Genomic DNA, 20,554 nt, shown 5'->3' with positions numbered 1-20,554 from the left:
CCGGGGTGAGGTGCGAAGACTCCGGCCATAGGTGTAGTGAGAGGGCTGGAGTAACGCTCGGAGATTCGCCCCCATTTTCTTGCACTTCTCCGATAAATTTTGTTCTTCTACTCGTGTTACAAAACAATTTCTTTTTTTTTTTTTCTTTTTTTTTTTTAAAAATACTTTTTCTAAAATTCTTTCCCTCACACTTGGGCAGTAACCACCAGGCACTTGGACTTCTCAAAGCATGAGGTAGCATAAGAAGTCTAAAAGTGACATGAATGGGTCTTACACAACTATATTACTAATAACCATTCCGTGTGCATTTCAAAGCAGTTTATACAAGAAAATACAATTACCCAGAGTGTTCGATCACTTACTTTCAGACAGATGAATCGACTTGGACAAATTCATACAACACGTCTCTACTCGCTCCCAGTCATGACTCTCCCTTGCTGGATTTTATAAGAACGTTTTAATGATGCCTATTTCAGCAATTTTCATTACGAGAGAATTAAAGCGGCTGAGGAGATTGTGGGGATTTCAGCTTTGGACATTTTCAGCACTTACCAAGGCACAGAGCACCTGAACTAACTTTGAAATTAGGCCTGTTCTAAGGAAGGTAGATTACTGACTTCACAACCTAAACTGTTACCTATAAATAGGTAAATTGTCAATATTGCAATACTCTGATTACATCTGTCAACTAAAGATGTACGTCTTCCATATTTTTTCCACTTCAAAATACATTTAGGCCAGAATAATATGGATTACTAATACACATTCAGATACTACATGAAATAGAAGCTTGCCTGGACTAGCTTATGAGTCCTTGGAAAAATACGTTGTGGAGTGCGTAACAGACCAAAATCTCGCTGATGTATGCACCACTCCTTGGTATTACTTTTGGCTCAAGTTCTGCAAATATGTAGGCCAATATTTAATTACACCCCTTGGAATAGCTCCATTCATAAAGGTTTATAGGATTGGGCCTTTACAAAGATATGCCTTAAGGCATCTTTTATAGGTTCTTTAGTATTTTAACAAGAGATATATATATATATATATAAAGAGCAACAGCTGAAAAACATTTAAAAACGATTTATTATACCATCAGCATCAGTGGAAGTCTTTCAGTTTCAGATTATCATTCTCACTTTTAAGCATTCAAGCTACATCATAGTAAAAGCCTACAGCAAATAAGATGACCAAGCTTTTTCTATAATAAATGAACTAATTAGAACAGAAATACTAAGGCTATCACTGAAAAATCAAGTTATTAAGCCTTTCACTAAAGCTTTTTACAACCATTGTATATTTAGCAAGAACAGTTGTTCTGCTCATGCACTTATATAATATACAAATAAATGTTCCACTGCAAATAGAAGTCAAATTAATCAGTAGCTACACTCTATTTAGTTCACCACATAAGTATTTTACATAGGTCCATGAATGTCATATAAGAAATACTGCAGCTGAACCACACACTATCTTACGTGTATAAGTTCTGAAATCTCCACAAGCTCTGTAATTCAATTTATGTGAACCTCTGTAAGATTTGCCTAGCGTATTCAGCAATGCTCAAACATACATTTGGTGCTTTCTCTCATAGATATATCCTGTTTTACTCAGAATTATTTGCAAGTAAGAATTTAACAAAATTATAAAGCTTGTCCTACCAGCCCTTTCTCTCTGAAAGTATACAACCTTCTGTTCAAAAATACGTCAGATATGTTAATTTTCTTGAACGTTTCCTACAACTTCTATGTTCAAAATTAATAGTTATTAGCATTTATATTGTGAATGTTTTGATATCATTAGAAAGGTCTTTATAACCTCTGCAATCACTTAAACATTTCTGCTAACTATACGATTCTCTTAATTGTTGACCTGACTGTATAACTTAGAATAAAAAAAAACACCTCTTCTAGATGTCTGGAAATGTATTCTATTTTTCTACACATACTGCACATCAAGTGCATAAAGTATCTTAGCTGCTGATTTCACTGATTAAAAGGGGAAAAAAAGTCAGAACATTAACACTTAGCAGTTTCTGGCATAAAATATTAATAAAAATATTCAGTAATTCAAATAATTAAATTCAAAATATTCAATAAACCTTTTCTTTACAAATACATTTTAAAAAGAATCAAAGCAAAATAATTGTTGCAAAACCAAAAGTGTAAGAATGTTAAATTAAGTTCTTTTAAAAAATAACTTTTACTGGTAAAGACTATTTTAGTAGCTATTTTAGCATTATTAAAAAAAATTACATTTAAGTGAAAATCGCAAAGCATAACAATTTCTGTAAATGAATGTTAGCAGTGAAAAACACAAGTTCAAACCAATCTAAATTCTCAACAGGCTTGTATCATTGTGGTAGTACATCTTCATTAATAAAGCTGTTCTTCAACTTTCTGCATCAAAATCGAAAATATTCTTGAAAGATGTTATTGATGGATTTTGTTTTTTTTCCTGCCTCTGTAAGATAGTAGATACAAAAACCATCATGACCAATGTTGACACAAGACACTATACAATTTTAGAAAAAAGTCTCAGTAGAAAAATGGTTGCCCAGTCCCACATTTACCCAGAATACAGCAAAAAATGCTATCTGATCCATCCGTTGTGATAGCATCTCTAAATTACATTGGAGACCATTCAAATCCTCAGCATGCAAAACATTGAAATGACAGAAAGACCAGCCCCACAGGCTGCAAATTCTAATATCCTATGGGTTTGTGGGTTTGTTTGTTTTTTTTTTTTTGAGTCAAATCAGGGTGAAAAGATTAAAAATGACCTGGTAGTATATATTATTAGTAGAAAACTAAACTTTAGTTATTTGCACCTGCAACTTGTAGTATTTGCTGGAAAGATCAACGTTCGTCCGTCCTTCCTGAAATGGGTAGGACCACAAAATCAAATTCCAGTGATGACCCATTTCTTTTACTCCAGTTAAAAGATAATTGATTTCTTCATCTGTGAAATCTTTTCGGATTCTTCTTTTCTTGTTGAAAGTTCTTATGTTTATATCCAGGGAGTCTCTCTCATTGTTCTGGAAGTATTTATTTTGCTGTAATTAAAAACTAACTAAATTTACACAGTATTTCCCATTCAGAAGCAATGCATTATTACTGGTGATGCAACCTTAACTAGTTCTGGAGAATCAATTGCTTTATCAGGATAATGATGGTTCTTCAATATATTACGTTCAGCCATTTCTTCAGTCATCCACTCAATGAAATACAATATTTTTAAACATTGACACATTTATTTCTGTTGTGCCTACCTAACTTCCACCCTCAGTATCTGTTTTCTAGCCAGAACAGCTATGTCTTTAGTTTTCTACTATTTCTATACTGTAGGAATTTTTGTAAGTACAAGAAAAAAGTATACCTCCATATCCACCAACTTGAAAGGGCTAACAGTAGAAAAATGCTTAACTTCTTTCAGGGATAAATCACTATGAAGTAGAATCAGCAGAGGAGGATATGTTTTGAATATGGTTCACTATGTTACTGGGGTCCTGTTAAGGGTGACTTGAAAAGAAAATATGTAATTCACACTCATGTTACATTTATAAATATGTGAGCGTATGAGTAGGCTTCGCATAACTAACCTCATTCTCACCAAGTGAATATATACAATTTTCTTTTAACTGTTGGCATTCCTGGCTGTGCTTTTCTTTCACACATTGTCTCTTCAAGTTAGCATCCTGTTTTTTTTGGAAAGCTATGAAGTTGTGAACAAGGCCACCTCTTAGTTGTTCTGAAGTAACTGAGCTCTACTGTAAAACTGAATGTAGTGTTGTAAAAGAATATTTATTCTAATGAACATGAATACATAACTGTTGTTTTATTAGTAATATCTAATTTTCATTATATCTTTTTCCAATCATTGTTATTAACGTGTCAGGATTATTTAGGTACTGGAAGCAACTAGCAAATAATAGGATTTAGCCCAAAATAAACCTCAATAATACTATGAGTGAAGGTACAAGAATGACTATTTAAATTCTCAGCTACTTGTCTCTAGCAGCAAGCATGGATTCCTTTTTCAATGCCCTGAGCTAACGGTAATGAATGGTCTTTAAGTTACTCTTATTACAGTATTAATTTTCTGGTAATACTCACACTTTTCATATATCGGTAGCAAGTTATATTCTTCAGGTAACCGAGTATTTTTATTATGTTCATCTCTATGGGAAGTATCAGGTTTGTTTCTTCTAATTGGAGTCAAAAGAATACCTAAAAAAATAAAACATCTTGTCTTTTTCTTGAAAAAAAAAAAAAAACCACCACATAAAACACAGGTAACATTTTAGGAACTAAAATTTATGACAAAACCATGTTTTGAGCCATATTACTATCTGTTCTTGGAAGAAAGAATGAAAAATCCAGTTAAGTTCAGAAAATGTTTACTTGCTAAAGGTTATTAGTGTAATAAGTTATTGAGATGAAATAAACAGCTGCTCTTTTTAACAAAAGTTTTTAAACTTCCATGGCTATCATTGCCAAATTAGTTTCTGAATATGATTTTAAATATGTATATATATATATACAGACACACACACTAGCTATTACCAGAAATCAATTACATAATGATGTAAACAAGGTTTTTGGAAATAGAACACTAAAAACAAATTCCTGACTGGTGGGCTGATTTTTCAGAATTGATTTTTTATTTTTTATTTTTTTAAGTAATATTAACATTTATGAATTTAAGTACTGATTTTGAGAGCTTCTTCAGCTTGCTTTAAAATTTCCGGTCAGTCCTAAGTTAACAGTATGGGTCAGTAGTTGCTGAATGTATTATTTTGACTGCAGTCAGAGCTCTGCAGGATGTGCCCAAAATCACCACATTCTGAAGAAAATTCCTTGTGAATTATGCAAAAAAATAGATATATTTGTGGAGTAAATAAAAGAGTTCAAATTATAACCAACTATTTCATTATATTGTAGAATAAAATATTTTAAAAGATACATATTCTGCTATTTACAAATGGACAGTTGTGCATTATAGACATAGACCTTAGCATTATAGACCTTTTTTTAGGGGCAACTGATGCTTTTGTAACCACAGGGTTCTGAAATTGTCCTGCAGAGGCTGATAGAGCTAATATTCACTTTTCCATCTCTATTTGTCAGTAATGTCTTACTCAACAACTCAGTATACAGGACAGGTAAACAAACCTCTTTAATTTTCTGATAGATCACTTCCAGACACTTGCTCCAGTATTGTTGTATATTTCAAGTTTACTTTTAGCTATTTAGCACACAGAAACCCAAGTCCTTAGCGGAACTCCAAGAAGGAACAGAAACAGAAATAGGATAACACAGCTATAGTGCTGAATCTAGGTGCAGATGAATGATGCTGAATCTAGGAACAAACAGCTGCACTGTGATCTGATCTTGACTGTGCCTCTACATTTTTAAACTTAAGGCTACAAAATTGAGAAATAGTAGATGGCATGGCAGTAACCCTAGCAGGATTCAATGCAATCACCAGATCACTTAATTGTAAAGTAGTATGTGTAATAATTTCATGAGTATAAATTACGCATTCTCTGACAGATTGTTGACAGAATCCATGTACAATATCATAATTCTTTATCCACAGGCTCTCATGGTGAAACCCTGCAATAAGATTACTCAGACAACAAATGCTTTTTGTATTAATTTCCAAACTAAGGCCTTACTTTGGACATTATCCTTTTTGCTCTTAAAAGTTGATGTCTCTGTATGCAATTTTCCTTTCTTTATTGGGGTCAGCAGTATTTCTAAAAAGTATAAGATAGAGACCAGACAAGACAAGAACTATTTAATTACTTTTAAAATTTGCCTCTGTTAAACCAGAAAAATAAAAGATGCTTTTAAATAAGATTAATGCTCTTTTTATTGATCAATAATCGTAAGCCTCTTTTCATCCATGAGCATGTAATATTGGAATGAAACAAGTTCGTTGTAAAGTTCATCCATTCACACTTTTTGCAACTTCATATATTCACTTCTATTAATATTTGACTAACTGATCCTCCCAAAAAAATGGCAGTTCCAATCTCACTTAGTACAAATCATTGGTAAATCATATAAAGTGAGTAGGATATCAGAATAAGAATGTTAAAACAAGTTACTAAACAGTTACTAAAAAACAAACAAAATAAATTACGCTCAAAAGCTGCATATCCACTAATATGAGAAACAGACAACTTCTGAAGTTCCTTTTTATATCTTTCTTCAGCTTCCAGAACAACTTTGTGATGATAACATAGGTATGGACAAGTTCGCAGCATCTTGCTAAAAGTTTTGCTATTGACAGACAGACCTGCTGTTGTACAACCTGGAAAAAAAAATAGGGCATTGTAGAAACAGTAAGCATAACTGCTATAGCAGCCATCATAAAATTCAGCATGTTACTATGATCTACAATTTAACCTCCATTTTTTCATATACATATGTTAAAAGAAGTTATTTATCTCTGTATCTTCTTGAAAATACTTATTGTTTTGTGCTTGCTCTCTAAATTTGTTTTCAACATGACCTATGGAACCAAATTGTACTGCACTTCAACTCTAAAATTACTTAATTAGGCACAGATTCTCTACAGAAATAAAAATATTGATGGGATGGGAAGAAAGGGCCCCTGTTCACTTTGCACAGAAGGAACGATTTCTGCAGGAGCTAAAACATAAAACATGTCTTTGCTTTACTGTGAAAATTTGTGTTGTGACAGCTATCTGCATTAACCTGAATATAACCGATAAGCCTAGTTTATGCATGAATTCCTTCACAGGAAGCCTTCTGATTTTTTTTCTGAGGTCATAACCCATTCTAATATACAGTTTAGTTACTCTTAAGTGCTCTCACTGTTAGTTATGGCAGCTGAAAAAGAACTTCTGTGAAGAATTTGAAGGGCACAGGTGTATCTCAGCAATATTCTAGCCTAAGATAAAGCACTGCTGAAACTCAGGTTGAAACTATTTGGACAACTTGATTTCATATGCCCACATGATACTTCACAGTGGACTGTGGATCTATTTAAAAAAAGACCATACAGATTCCACTTACAAACGCTGAGTAGCAGAGGCACTGTCATAACCTACTGATGGACTGTGTTCAGGAAGGAAAATACAGAGGAAATGCAGGCTGCAGTCATGGATAGCTGTGATAGCCTCTCTCTATTTAAGAGCAGTAAGGCAGAGAAAATAGAAGGGCTTCATAATAGTTAGGAGGCTTAGCAGGGCGAATACATAAGGGATTTGAGCAGGGCTTCTTTTTTTTTTTTTCCCTCTGAGGAAGCAAAGACCTGCTCTGTAACTACTAGGTGTTCTCTAAGCTATTGTACATTGTTTCTTAGTAAAACCAATATTACTAAAGACACACAGATCAGGATCAGAATATGTAAGCTTTATGTCAACATTTCTTTTATTTTAGAAGCAGAGAAAGTAAAGGAAGCAGTTAAGGATTAGAGAACAGGTAATCCAATAGAAGTGTTAAGATTTCTGTAATGTCAGGTTCACTTTCTGGTTTGGTGGCTCTTCAATGCTTCTTTTTTGAATTTAGGAAACAAGGACCTAAGATATTTACCTATACACCTTATATCTGTCATTTTAAGGGATGCAGTTGTAGTCAAGGTACTTTTTCCTTCCTTGGTTATCTCTGAGGACAATGAATGGTTGTCTAAATAAAGAGGAAAAAAAAAACAACACTAGGAAGAAAATGCAAGCTATCATTTGCTAGGGGAATCATGCATCAGCATACTTATATTCAATTATATTTTCAATTTATAGATTAGGAAAGTTGAATTCACATTAACAGCAGAAAATCCAAATGAAATTTCCTGAAGTTAAACAGAGAGTATTCATGTTTATGTAAATCCAGAATTATGTATAATTCAATGCTTACTTCTTATTTACTTTCCTAATGAAGCGTACCACTTCAACTTGAACACAGCAAAATAACCCTGTAAACTCACATTGCTTAATTAAGTTCCATGAACATGATCTTTATTTAGAATCAGATACTGAAAGTGTGATGTACTGGAATACTACTTATTTTTCATTTAAATAACCATTTGTGAAAGTCAGCTTTGTCCCTTGTAAAGCTACCATCCTGGCGAACACTGAACTAATGAATGATTTTGTAAATTAATTGGAGACTAAATTATAAGCAAAAATTTGATTGACTATATTCCAATTCTGAAATAAATACACATAAAGAAAATCACTGTAAACCTGAAAAACTCTTATTCTACCACCATCCACACACACTCAAAATGTAGGAACATCTTCAGGCAAAAGTCACTCTCACAGGTAGGTTCTATCCCCACAATTAAAAGTACAGTACAAAACCAGTAGCCTTGCACATGTTCTGTTAAGGGCTTCAATTGTTCAGTATGGATTGCATTCAGACTTAATTTAAAACATTTATCTGTAAGACATTCAGTTGAATAGTTAAAATAAAATAAAATAAAAAGCTAAAAAATCTTAAAAGAAAAAAGAACACTCTAGATAAGGTTGTATTTAATATAAAATTCCAGAATTATTCAGTTAAAGAATATTACAAGTAATGTATTTTGTCATCTAACTTAAACATGATAAAAAAGTAATGATAAAAATAAACAAAACAAATTAAAATCGTTAAGAACAAAATTATCTAAAACACGAATATGATTAGCTATTTGTACCTGACGTGCATGCCTGTTTCATATTTCTAACAGTCTTTGCTGGTTGTTTAAATAAGTCTTTCCTGGAAAGATTAACAATGTGAACCAATTTTATATAAAGTTTCAAAACATACATTTAACTGTAAATTAATACGCATGTTCCAAAATACAGAACAAAAAGCACATTAAATATACAAAAGATAAAATTCTACAAAAAAGATTGTATTTATCCCAAGTTCCTGAGCTAGAAGTATCCAGCATGATATTATCATCTTAGAAATTTGTTTACCCAATACATGTGATTAGCATTCCTTGCAGTGCTATGCAGCATGTTTGTTCCAGCATTCGGAACACAGTACTTTTCCTGGCATTCGCTGCTTTCCAGAATCATTTCCAATCAGTTTATATCACAGTTACTTAGTGCACATTAAACTTCCAAAGAAGTGTTCAGAACACTGTAACTTTTACCAGATGTGGCAATTGCTCTGAAAGGCAATTTGTCATCTTCTCTTCTTACACCGAGTATCTTTTATGCAACCAACACATTCCTGTGATACCACGATCATGCATTTTTCAACATCATTGACCACCTTTGAATGCTGCAGAAGCAAGGAGCCTAATCCATGGTTGTGCTCAGGTAACTCCTGTTTTTACACATACACACATGCAAGGAGAGCACTTTTTCCACAAAATGTATTCATTGATAATTTTGTGCTTCAAAGGTCAGAACAACAAACAAAAAAGCTGTGTGAATTTATGCCGATTAGTAGCAAAGTAGAATTTAAGTGAAAGTACCACGGAAAATATACTAGGCCCTTGATTATTTCTGTGCTAGCTGCAGTCACAATATAACACATGCTAGCAATCTGTATAGGACCATGGTCCAGCCAGCCACATAAAGGAAGCACAATAAAAATGTGGAACAACAACAAAAAAAAGATCCATAGTTTTGTTCATATTCCCACTGCCTGTCTCAGAGGATACTTCTATGTAAATGCAAGACAATGGAATCTATACTTATTCTTACAGGTTGCCTATAAATCATTTTTTGTTTATCAGTAAGAAAGATAACCATAGGAAGCAAAAGAGGAAAATAAGCATTTGTGTGAAACAGGTGTGTAAAGCAAGAGAACAGTAAATGACTGTCTTTTTCTTCCCATGCAGTGAAGGAACTGAGTACAAGGGAAGAGAAACATGGGGGGAAAAAAGCTTTTTTTTTTCCTTCTTCATAGGAACTACAGTTTGAGTTCTTGCAGAACAGTTCTATAACTGCTGTTTTGCTTTTAAGTGCACATTGCAGAAGTATTAAGGGTTTGGTTTCATCCAAACCAATGGGTCAAATCCTAATCTTCTAAATCAGTGTGAATTTGAAGACAGAAGACTACGGATGCTTTCTCATCACTATGTTCAAGACCACAGAACACGGCCTGTAACAGGCTCTCTATACAAATCATCAGAAGCCTACCATTAAGAGGGAAAAAAATATATATATAAACAATGACACTGTAGCATCTATAACCTTTGGTACAAATACATAGCTAGAAACCACTAATTGAAAAGGCTGACATTCAGTTCAGAAGTTACTAATGAAAAGCAACTTACTATTTCTGCTTAGATGCAAGATACTTACTGTACTTGAAGAATAGATTGCCTTTTTTCACAACCTGTTTTCTCATTTATACGATGACTTTGAAGTACACTGTCTCTCTGCACTTCATAAACTGGCCGTGGAATATCATTCTGTTCACTTTTTCTAGTAGAAGTGTTTACTGGATTCATAGCATTCACTGCTTCATTTTTCAGGGGAGAATTTACAGCTAGAGCAAGAACCTGACCATCCAAATTAGACGTTAATCGTGGATAACATGTTTCTTTATGTGTTCCTTCTACATATGTTTCTGGATGAATAGGATTCATTTCATGGTATTTTGTTGCTTCAATACTGTTTTCTGAAGGTCTGTCAACAAATACTCTTCCTTGCATTCTTTCCTGTATTGAAAAATATTAGTTAGTAACTGTATGGGCTCTTAAAAACCACAATAACAACGAAGTAAATCTAATAAGATGATCAACTAGAATAGATCAATCTAATCCCTGACTGAATTGAAAGCCGACAAAACATCAAGGCTATCAAAGGTGTGCAAGAGGTAGTTATTAAGTGATAGTTCCAGACTGAAGCAATGGATGTGCTACTAATACAGAACACTTGGTAAATTTTAATTAACTGAAGATCCAGACAAATAACACAACATTTGCTATTCCACACCCAGAGATACCCTCCAGTTATACAGCACAAGCAAAGTTATGTAATAACAAAACTGTTTACGTTCACATGTGCATTAGCTATCCTGTCATAGCTGTACAGTCATGGATATTTCGTGCTTGTGAATACTAAACTATAAATTTAAGCAACTGGCGATTAAAATAAAATTTAACTCTTGTTTTTCAACCTAAATGATCTGAACTTTATTATCAAAATAGATTTTCTACAAACTAAAATACTTCATAACATTCAGATGCTGTCTTTCTCTGACTGCACTCAATCCTTCTAACTTTTATGATATACAATAACGGCAAAAAACAGAGGTTGTTTCTCATACATCCCATATCTTCCCTACTTTTCTAGCTCACAGTGAAATAATCTTAAGGGTTTACTTCCTATTGCTCCCTAGACTCTGAGAAGATGTGCTTAGTTTTACCCTGCTTTGGTAAACATGCCAACCTCATCATGTTCCTTTTCAATCAATTTTATTCTGTGTAAAATTTCTCTCGCTTTCTTCCAGTAATCTTGTAGACTTCTTTCTCTGATTTGCATGTCTGCTTCCAACTTGTCTGCATTCTTCTCATTTAATGAACTCTCATTTATTTTCAGGGACAATTGTTCAGCTTCATAAAACATAAAGTTAATATTCCAAATTTTAATCACTGAATACTTTAATATTTATTATATTCTAGTATTCTGAGGAAGTGACTCCCCGTAAATAATAATGCAAAATATAACCCCCTGTTAATCTAAATTTATACACACATGTTCATACACTTCAAAGATAAACTGCAGTCACAAGAAGCATGTGCAGTGTTTCCATTAAGTAATCACTGAGCTTGCAACTACAGCTGTTATAACCTGTTTATAAAATTATGATTTGTTTTAAGAAATCACTTTATTCTGGACAGTTCCTTCACCAGTATGGCTTTTAAAAATAAAACACCTCTGTATTGATGGAGCCTGAAAAGTACCATGTCCCCTCAGCTATACACTTAAACAAAACTCTCAGATACACTTTTAATGCAAAAATATAGATACATGCTTTTTACTGATTAGCACTGCATAATACCTTCAGTGCTATAGAGACTGAAGGACAAGGTGTCTTTCTGCTCCACGGGTAGTATTAAACAATTTAAAAACATTAAACAGGATGCTTCAAAATGCACCCTACTTTAAAATTGAAGTTCACACTTTTTAATATGGTAAAATAATAGTAGCCATGGTGATTACAGGCCTGATTATCCATTGGTTTAGTCTCTAAAGGTACAGTGGTACATACCCATGAACAGAGTACTAATAGGGTATGGGATTATAATATTTTGTACATTGTTTATAGACTGAAAAGGTTTTATGAACTGGGCCTACATATGTAGGTTACACAAATGCGTTCTTGTCACACCATTGAAGTTTTTACTTTTATTCTGCCTTCACTGCAGAAAATAAACATCTCTGAGTACACAGAATCACAAAGCTGCTACAGTTAAAAATCATTTAGAAAGTCAAGAAAACTTAAATATGGAAGTCATCTCTCATTTTTAGAGCAGGAACAGTAAACTTACTCATTTGTTTGCAGTTCTGCAGCACAAAAGTAGCAGCTTTGTTTAGTTCCTCATCTTGAGACTCAGTTAGTACCTGAATCATAAGTGGAAGACCATTGTTCTTGAGCAGTTCATATTGATTTTCTTCTAAAATAGAAAATTGTAAAAGAAAATAAGTTATTTGCAATCTCATACACACTTAATCTGAACTAATTTTAGAAGCTTAATACCAGTAACTTCCAGGGAAATTCTGGGAGGAAAAAAAAACACAAACAACATTGTTATGGATTCAAGTATGCTGTAATGACCCTACTAACCAGGCTGCAGCAGAAGTGCTCTAAATCACACAGGATGATTTGACCATACTTCAAATCTATTGCAAGAAACTTGAAGAAGGACCAAGCCAAACTAGACAAGTCAAAAATGTAAGCACTGCTCGGCATCAACTAAGACAGCAGCCTAAAATTTTATTGTTATCCGTGATACTGTGATAACAGGTAACAGATACTCTTGTACATGCCATGAGGAGCCTGGCAAAAACACTTCAGGGTTACTTAGCAGTTAAGTTACTCTAAAAACATTACCATTGTACAGCATTTTAAAATACTAATAGATATGTAAACAGTGTACAGCAGCTGTATCTATTCAAGGACCATTAAAACAGAGATCAAAAAAATTTGTTATGTATGTGTTTTAGTAGTTTTCAGGACTGGATGAATTTTACCCTGTGATACCTAAAAACAAACTGAATTCTTGCCTACTTTTCTAAAGTTCTGAAAGATACTATGTGTTAACAGGTCTTACAGTTTAGAGATCGAGTATATAGCAAACTTTTTTTTTTCCCTGCATATTAAGTTACATTATTTAAAAGAACATTCCCTCATGTTTCAAAATCTTGATCAAATGTCACCACTGAAATAATGTATGAGAATTCAGTTAAAAAAAGGGGCAGAAAGAAAGAAAAATTTCTTACCACAAACCTCAGTACAATGTCCAATTGTTAGAATAATACTCATTTTTTCTCCTGTATCCAAAGTGTCATTAGACAGCAGGTTCAGTAGCTCAGACACAGTGTGATACTTCGCCAAAGCGCTACCCATGGCAGCTATTATGTTAAAAGCAAGTTGAAGAAAAATGAACTAGACAATAAGTATATAGACACCATTCAAGTCTGAAATTATTATTTATTTTTTAAGAGAACTCTCTATAGAAACTTGGGACTCTAAAAAAAGCCTTGGGACTGCGTAAACTCTAGTCTCTCATTTTTAATTTCAACACTTCAAATTGGCAGACCTCTACTGGTGTAGTAATTCTACCATGCCATTCCCCATATCCAACACTGCCTTTTCCCCCAGATTGTACTCTAGAATTGTGGTAGACCTGACAAACAAGGACTTTCCAATGTGCAAGTTGTGTAGACCTCTGCTGAGTTTTCTCACATCAGTTCCAGAACAGATTAAAAGAGTAGAGGAAGGTTTGATTCAGGCTATCTGCCATAACAAGAGCTAGTTCCTGATAAAGAGGGCAAATTCTTCCTAAAACTGGGAACAGCACTGCTAGTGCACGCATACTCCTAAAGCTTACAAAGCTTATTAGTCTCCAGTACAAGCCTACAGAAGCACAACTCTAACTCCAGAACCCAAGCTTACTGCCATGCCTAGTTCTCAGCTTTACTTACTGAAAAATAGCACCAGTAACTTATTTTTAAATTTTAGTATAGTTTAAATTTCACTAAGTTTATTTTAGTAACAATAGCAAAGTAATCCACCTCAGATTAACTGAATCATTCCCAATACAAGTTTGAATCTTAAAGATTTTGCAATACAAACTGGATCTGTGTGTGTATATATATGTATACATACATACACATATATATGTAAACTAATAGCCTTTTAGCATCCATTCCTAGCACTTATCCACCAAAACCAGGCTTTTAAAAAATGCAATTTAGAATTATCAGAAATAAGTGGCAGTGCTCTCTTCACTCACAGTCATTAGCAATGCAGGCATCCAGAGTCTTTGTTACTACTACCGCAAGTTTTGTGCTGGATTGACTTATACAGGAATCATGCATCAACTTGTTGAGAACTTTAGCTAAGGTATCCAGTCCTCCAACAGAAACAAAGTATTTCTGCACAGTGGCTTAATATGAGGAAAAAAAAGAGTTTTTTTTTAATTGTTTTAGCATTTTTTAAACTCACTGCAATTTATCTATGCACATATTAATCACTTTATTTCCATCCATACAAAGAAACTCAATTTGGATATATATCAATCTTGAGAAATTGTTGTAATTGTTTTTTAAGATAGTTACAAGAAACATATGGATCTAACACATGCATATAAATGTTTTCAGAAACATAGTAATGAAATATTTTCAAACTACTTCTAATCAAAAAAGCTCCCAAATAGTTTTTACCAACCTCAGTAATTACAGCCAATGAGGCTGTTCGTGTTCATAAGCACAAACCAGGGAAATGGAGATAGTCGAATCTAATTTTCAATTTAAAAGTTGCAAAAACAGTAAATGTATTTGTAGGGATTGATGATAAGAAGAAATCAAAAATTTAACTATAAAATGAAACTTACAAAAGGAAACTGTTTCAAGCTTCAGCTGTACTTACAGTTATTTGCAACTGTGAGGCCAACAAAAGAACAAATAGGACGAACAATCTCAGGCTCCGTGCAACTTTCTAGCCACTCTTTTGCGTATGGAAAAACTGCACAGCAAATGCTTTGATTATCTTCTGGGAAAATAAAAACAAATAACCCCAAGTACAAACATAATTTGGCAAAGCATCACACTGAAATTTCAGTTGAACAATAAAAATGAAAACAGAACTTATCACTTTGGAAAAACACTTCAATCATTTTTCACAATTTTAACAGCAACACTTACCGTTCTGAGGATTGTTAACGCAGGCACAGAGAGTACTGCAGACTGAAGACCACAGTTGATAGCTCTGGTAAGTATTTTCATCTGACAGATTCATCTCAGATGTGGAAAGAGTTGTTCTGTTCAGGAAAAACAAAGGGAACAGGTCCTAAAAATTCTATCATTTTTCTGTTTGAACAGCAATTGTTTGTTACCTGAATAACTGTAGCAGAAGACCAATGCAGCCTGTTTCTCTGACATAAGTTTGCCCATACTCTAAAAGAGAAGACATACCAGACTCAGAAGACACATGCAACTTGAAACAAAATCCTGATGTCAAATTTAATTTATATATTTGAATTGTATTTCCATTTCCTAAGCAAATATGCACCCCCCTCCCCTGCTGAAAATCTCAGAAAAACATTGGCAAAAGTGTTTTATTTTTCTCTATGTCTAACTTTTTCAGAAGACTTTTGTCAGAAACTCCTGGTTTGCATGTAATGTTAGAATTTAAATACTTTCTGCTACTTAAGGAAATCCCAGTAAGCAATTACTTACTTATATTTATTTCATTTACAGTGAAGACCTTAAAGGTCTTTTTCCAATCTCAGTGATTCTATACTTCAGTTCCATTGACATGCTATAATTCATCTTTTTTAAGTTAACCTCACAAAAGCATTATTTATTGAGTGTTCCAAATTTCCATAACATAGATTGGCAAACAGAAAAAAGGAAACCATAAGTAAAAAAAATGGTGTTATAACACAGAAGAAAGCACTTACTGTTATTTGAAACCAGTACTAAGATGACATAAACAGACATTCTTTTTAAGTTCACACCAGAATCCTTATTAATTAAAACTAAAATGAGGTCCTCAAACAATGCAGAAGTACATAAAGATTGTTGACAGTAAACTGAAACCAGAAAATAAAAGCCATTAAGTCCTTAAAGCAAGTCTTTTTTAAAAAAATCTTAAATTAGTTTGATAACATGATAACATAGTAAACAAAGGCTTAGTTTTATCTAAATCATTGTGAGGGCCTCTAAAGGGAATTAGGGCTTCCTCCTGTGGTCACTTCTAAACTATGCTGGTCCTTGGCAAACTTTGGAAGGATCTCTGAGTCATTACACTTGTTAACAAGGAAGTGAAGCAATAAAACTGTCCATTAGCATTAAGATGTGCTGGATACACAAGTCTAGCAGAGATAGGCATATCAGCAAGGTATTTCTTCAAACCTTGGGGTGGGAAAGCGGAACAGTGGCAACTTTATTTCCCCTTTTTCAAGCTTATTATTCTGTAATATCATTTTTGATGGGAAAAATAATGGAGAAAAAGAACAAGCCAAGGTATAATATGACCATGAGTAACTCAGAAATATACATAATAGTATTTATTACCATTACTCTCTATTATAATTCCTAATGTAAATAAAGCTGCTTCCTTTACTATGCAATGGACACTTGACTTTGCAAGATCGTTTATAAACCTCAAACCACCAATTTCTCGAAAATATTCGCTTGCTTCACCTACAACAAACAAAGCAAAAAATAAAAATTAAAATTTTGCTTTTGTGTAAAATTAAAATCTTAAGATTTTACACCCCATCAAATCTTAGGTCTTTTAGCTAACTTATTTTCTCCCGGCATTGACAGCTTCTTAACATACATTGTGAACATAAACGGTTATGTTTTTTTGAAGGTAAAACGATTCTTACTGTTTTGTTGACAAATTGAATAAATAGTGATCAAAGCCTCTTTCTGAGATAAAGGGCAGTCCATCTGGTATTTAAGGCATTCAAGCAGTAAGTTCAGATCTGTTTTTATATCTAAGAGTAAACAAAAAAAAACTTCACGTGAAGTGTTATCTTTTCTTTAAATTCATTTAGCATTACATTAAACCAGCTCAAAAATGTACCATGGATATGTATTTTAAAGAAAAAGCAAGCAAAACACAGAGCTACACCACCTCTATCCATCTATAAATAACTAAAGTACTTAACCCGAAGTCAACTATTTGAGCATGATTTGCTTCACTAAAGTAACAGTCCCATGTTAATATTTCTGGCTTTTAATTATTGTTAGTATATGTTATAAATTTAAATAACTTAATATTTAGCAATTTATATCACACTAAGTTCTCCAATTGCAAATTATATTACTTCTATTTAACAAATAATATGGAACTATGAACATCTGAGTGAATTAGGAACAGAATCCAGTGGAGGATTAGGCTAAATGCCAAGGCTTGCTATATGGCATTTATTTAAGCGAGACTGAATCACTTATCTCAACCGTTAGCATCTTGAACCAGGTCGTTATGTCAGGAAGTTAATACAAAGCATTTAGGGGTGCACCTACGTACAATCTTTAGTAGATAAATGACCATAGAAATCTGTTTCTTGTATTTTTGATGTAATAAAAGACTTACTAGACAATTATTTCCTAATTTGGCAAGAACAGATACCATATTTTTCAAACACTTCAGGTTTTGTGTTTCTTAAAGAAATTAAATAGAAAAAATATGTTTAAGTATCAGCAGAAAAAGGTGAATGTGTGCTGGCATTATTTACTGTTTGAATAAGGCAAGAATCCAAAAATTTGGCAACAAGGAAAAAGAACATTTCCCCAGTAGGTCACCCTCCTACAACTGACTTATCACAATCTACTAAAACTTTGTAAAACAGATTCAAATAAATTAGAAATATTTTCAGGTATCTTACCACACAGTGTTGTCTGCACACTTTGATTTTCCATTTTAGGTTGAACCCTTATTCTTGTTCTAAAATGACAAGGAAAAAGCATTTGCTCTTTGTTTAGATCAGCAGTTTCTATAACATACGAAATATAAGTTAAATATTTTTTTCTTAAATTACACCCTTTAACAGCTTTCTAGTTTTACACTATCACCTGACACACAAACTATTTAATATAGCCTTGCATGGTGAAAGTTTCCTTTGGAAATACCCTATTTTATAGTGATGCTACTTCTAGTTGTGTTATGTCAGCAACTTTGAAAGGTAACATTTAACAAAAATAAAGTGATTCCATGCTGCCATTGTGGGTCACCACAAAAAGCACCTGGCATTAAAATATATCTAGCTCTCTCATTGATCACAATAAATGTCTTCAAATTTTCCTTACAACAGGCTACCAACTTCATCATCAGCCAACAAGGGGCAGCACAATTACCAGATAATGATAAATAAGCAAGTTTCTGACATCCAGTATAAAACAATCCACTTCCTACCACTGCTACGTGAGCCAACCACTAAACCATAATTATATTGCTTTATCAGTAACGATCAAAACCAAGGACAGAAATGCACAGGAACCAAGACACTGATTATTTATTAAACCAAGACTTTATTTTAATTAACTAAAGAAATTTTAAATAGAACATGTAAATCAGAAAAACCCACAGCATTGATTCTACATAAGTCTAACATACCAGCATTTCCAATTTATGTGAACAGCAGAGCGAAATTCAGGTTTGGAAGCATGGTTAAGGCTTGTTGGCAGTCCTTGGCTGTTCGTGCCAGGCCACAACCCTATGGTGTATTAGGATGAACTGACATCTACCCTCAAATCTACTGTCTGCCCAAATGCTCAAATACACCATTTCACTTCCCTTATCCATGCTCCAAGTCCCAAATGTGATGAAAGGTTGATGCAAGTGTCACAGTAACCTATTTAAATATCTCAAGAATGACTTAGCTCCAGGTAGAAACTTTAAATCAGTAACAAAATCAGCTTAATAATGGATGAATTATCCTTCTCAAAGTAGAGCACAGGCTCTAAGAAATATCAGTGTCATCTTAGTGAAAACAGCCAGCCCTGCTTTCCAATTAGAGTTACCAAATGTCCCCATTCCTGCCCCACTTCCATCAGTTTAAAATGCTCCATATATATCCTTACAGTAGCAGGTTTTGAGAGGGATAGGGTAAAAAGGCTTCAGCTTCCTTTACCATTTCCAGGAGTGGTAATACATACACGTTCCTCTGTCTTGCAAATCTAGCCTTGCCACAACAGCAGAAAGCTCACAAGTCTCCCTCACCTCTTTTTTCCCCTCCTGACACCACCTTGCTAGCCAAGAGCAGCCATATGCACTCCCTGCAAATTCTTTAACAAAGACTACAAACATTAGCTCACTTTGGAGCAAATTTCATTTCAGTGAAGTTGGATTAAATACACGTTTATACAATTAGTCTTTCACATAAGTAGCATAGATTTTTAAACCCTATAGAAAGGCATTTTTAACTTTAATTGGATCTTTGAGACACACAGAAGGTACAGAAAACAGCGTTTATAAACCAGCCTACATTAACATGCAAATAGTTCAACTCTGCTGTTGCATCATGGAGCAAAGCTGCAAAGATAAATAACACAGTTTGCTGCAGCAGATTCTTGGTAAACATCGCAAATAAGGGACAACAGAATAACCCAGTAACAACCCTTTCAAAATTAATAATAATAATAATAACCTAAAAAAAGCCCTGATGTATTTGTCTGCTTGCTCAGCAGTGTCAGAGCACCTGATGCATGGCAGCACCGTGAGAGGAGTTTAGCAGAGTGCTGGGCCGTGGCTGCTGGACCTGGGCCCTGCAGGCATGCTGGGGTGATACCAGGCAGCCTCAGGCCTGCTCTGCCTTTTAAAAACCCTGTGGTCAAACCCTGTCTGGCTCACTGGCGTTCTGTGACAATTGGAAGTCGGGCCAGCAAAGGACGCGCCCCCAAACTTCTCAGAAACACGCTGTCCAGAGTGCCATAACAGGCCTCTGATGTCTTCCAGAGCTGTTTGGGAATTCACCCCATTCCTCTTCACTCTCAAATAAGTCATGTATGATCCATTAGGTTCATTACCAGAGTTTGACTCTGAAGCAGCAGTCATAACAAGTGCCCCAGATGATCCTGAACATAAAAAGTGGAGACTACATAAAGGATACGGGATTAAAACAAACAAACGAGGGATGGAACCGCAGAAGCATTCTTCTGCCGGCTGGAGGGCGGGAGGGCTGTCCGGAGCTGGGCAGAAGGGCAGGGGTTCGTTCGCTACCTGCAGCCCGGCGGCGGCACCGAGCCCTGTCAGCCACGAAGGCGGCCCCGCCGCCCGGCCCCGCGGCCTGAGGAGCGCGAGGAGCCCGAGGAGCCGGCCGCCCTCAGCCCCGGCGCGGGCTCTTCCCGCCCAAGGGCGCGGGCAGCTCGCCTCAGGCCCCAGCTGCCGCTCACGGC

The 20,554-nt window shown here is 34.6% G+C and overlaps 1 protein-coding gene across 1 annotated transcript; it reads right to left on the bottom strand.

Annotated features, from left to right (window-relative positions):
- Window positions 1-2,809: 2,809 nt before the first annotated feature.
- On the bottom strand, window positions 2,810-20,162 carry TERB1 (telomere repeat binding bouquet formation protein 1; the record flags this gene model as incomplete). The annotated part of the gene is made up of 20 exons (XM_082770208.1): window positions 2,810-3,037; window positions 3,602-3,697; window positions 4,081-4,229; window positions 5,681-5,761; window positions 6,151-6,321; window positions 7,569-7,661; window positions 8,668-8,729; window positions 10,277-10,635; window positions 11,369-11,532; window positions 12,472-12,597; window positions 13,424-13,555; window positions 14,440-14,592; window positions 15,075-15,197; window positions 15,350-15,465; window positions 15,541-15,601; window positions 16,108-16,239; window positions 16,724-16,852; window positions 17,041-17,151; window positions 18,046-18,104; window positions 19,996-20,162. 20 exons carry the CDS (start codon window positions 20,160-20,162, stop codon window positions 2,810-2,812), a joined length of 2,712 nt encoding a protein of 903 aa, XP_082626334.1.
- Between the last annotated feature and the right edge of the window lie 392 nt (window positions 20,163-20,554).

This window comes from Aythya marila (assembly GCF_965140915.1).
Source record: "Aythya marila genome assembly, chromosome: 12".
NCBI lineage: Eukaryota > Metazoa > Chordata > Aves > Anseriformes > Anatidae > Aythya > Aythya marila.
This window is presented reverse-complemented; position numbering and strand designations above follow the sequence as displayed.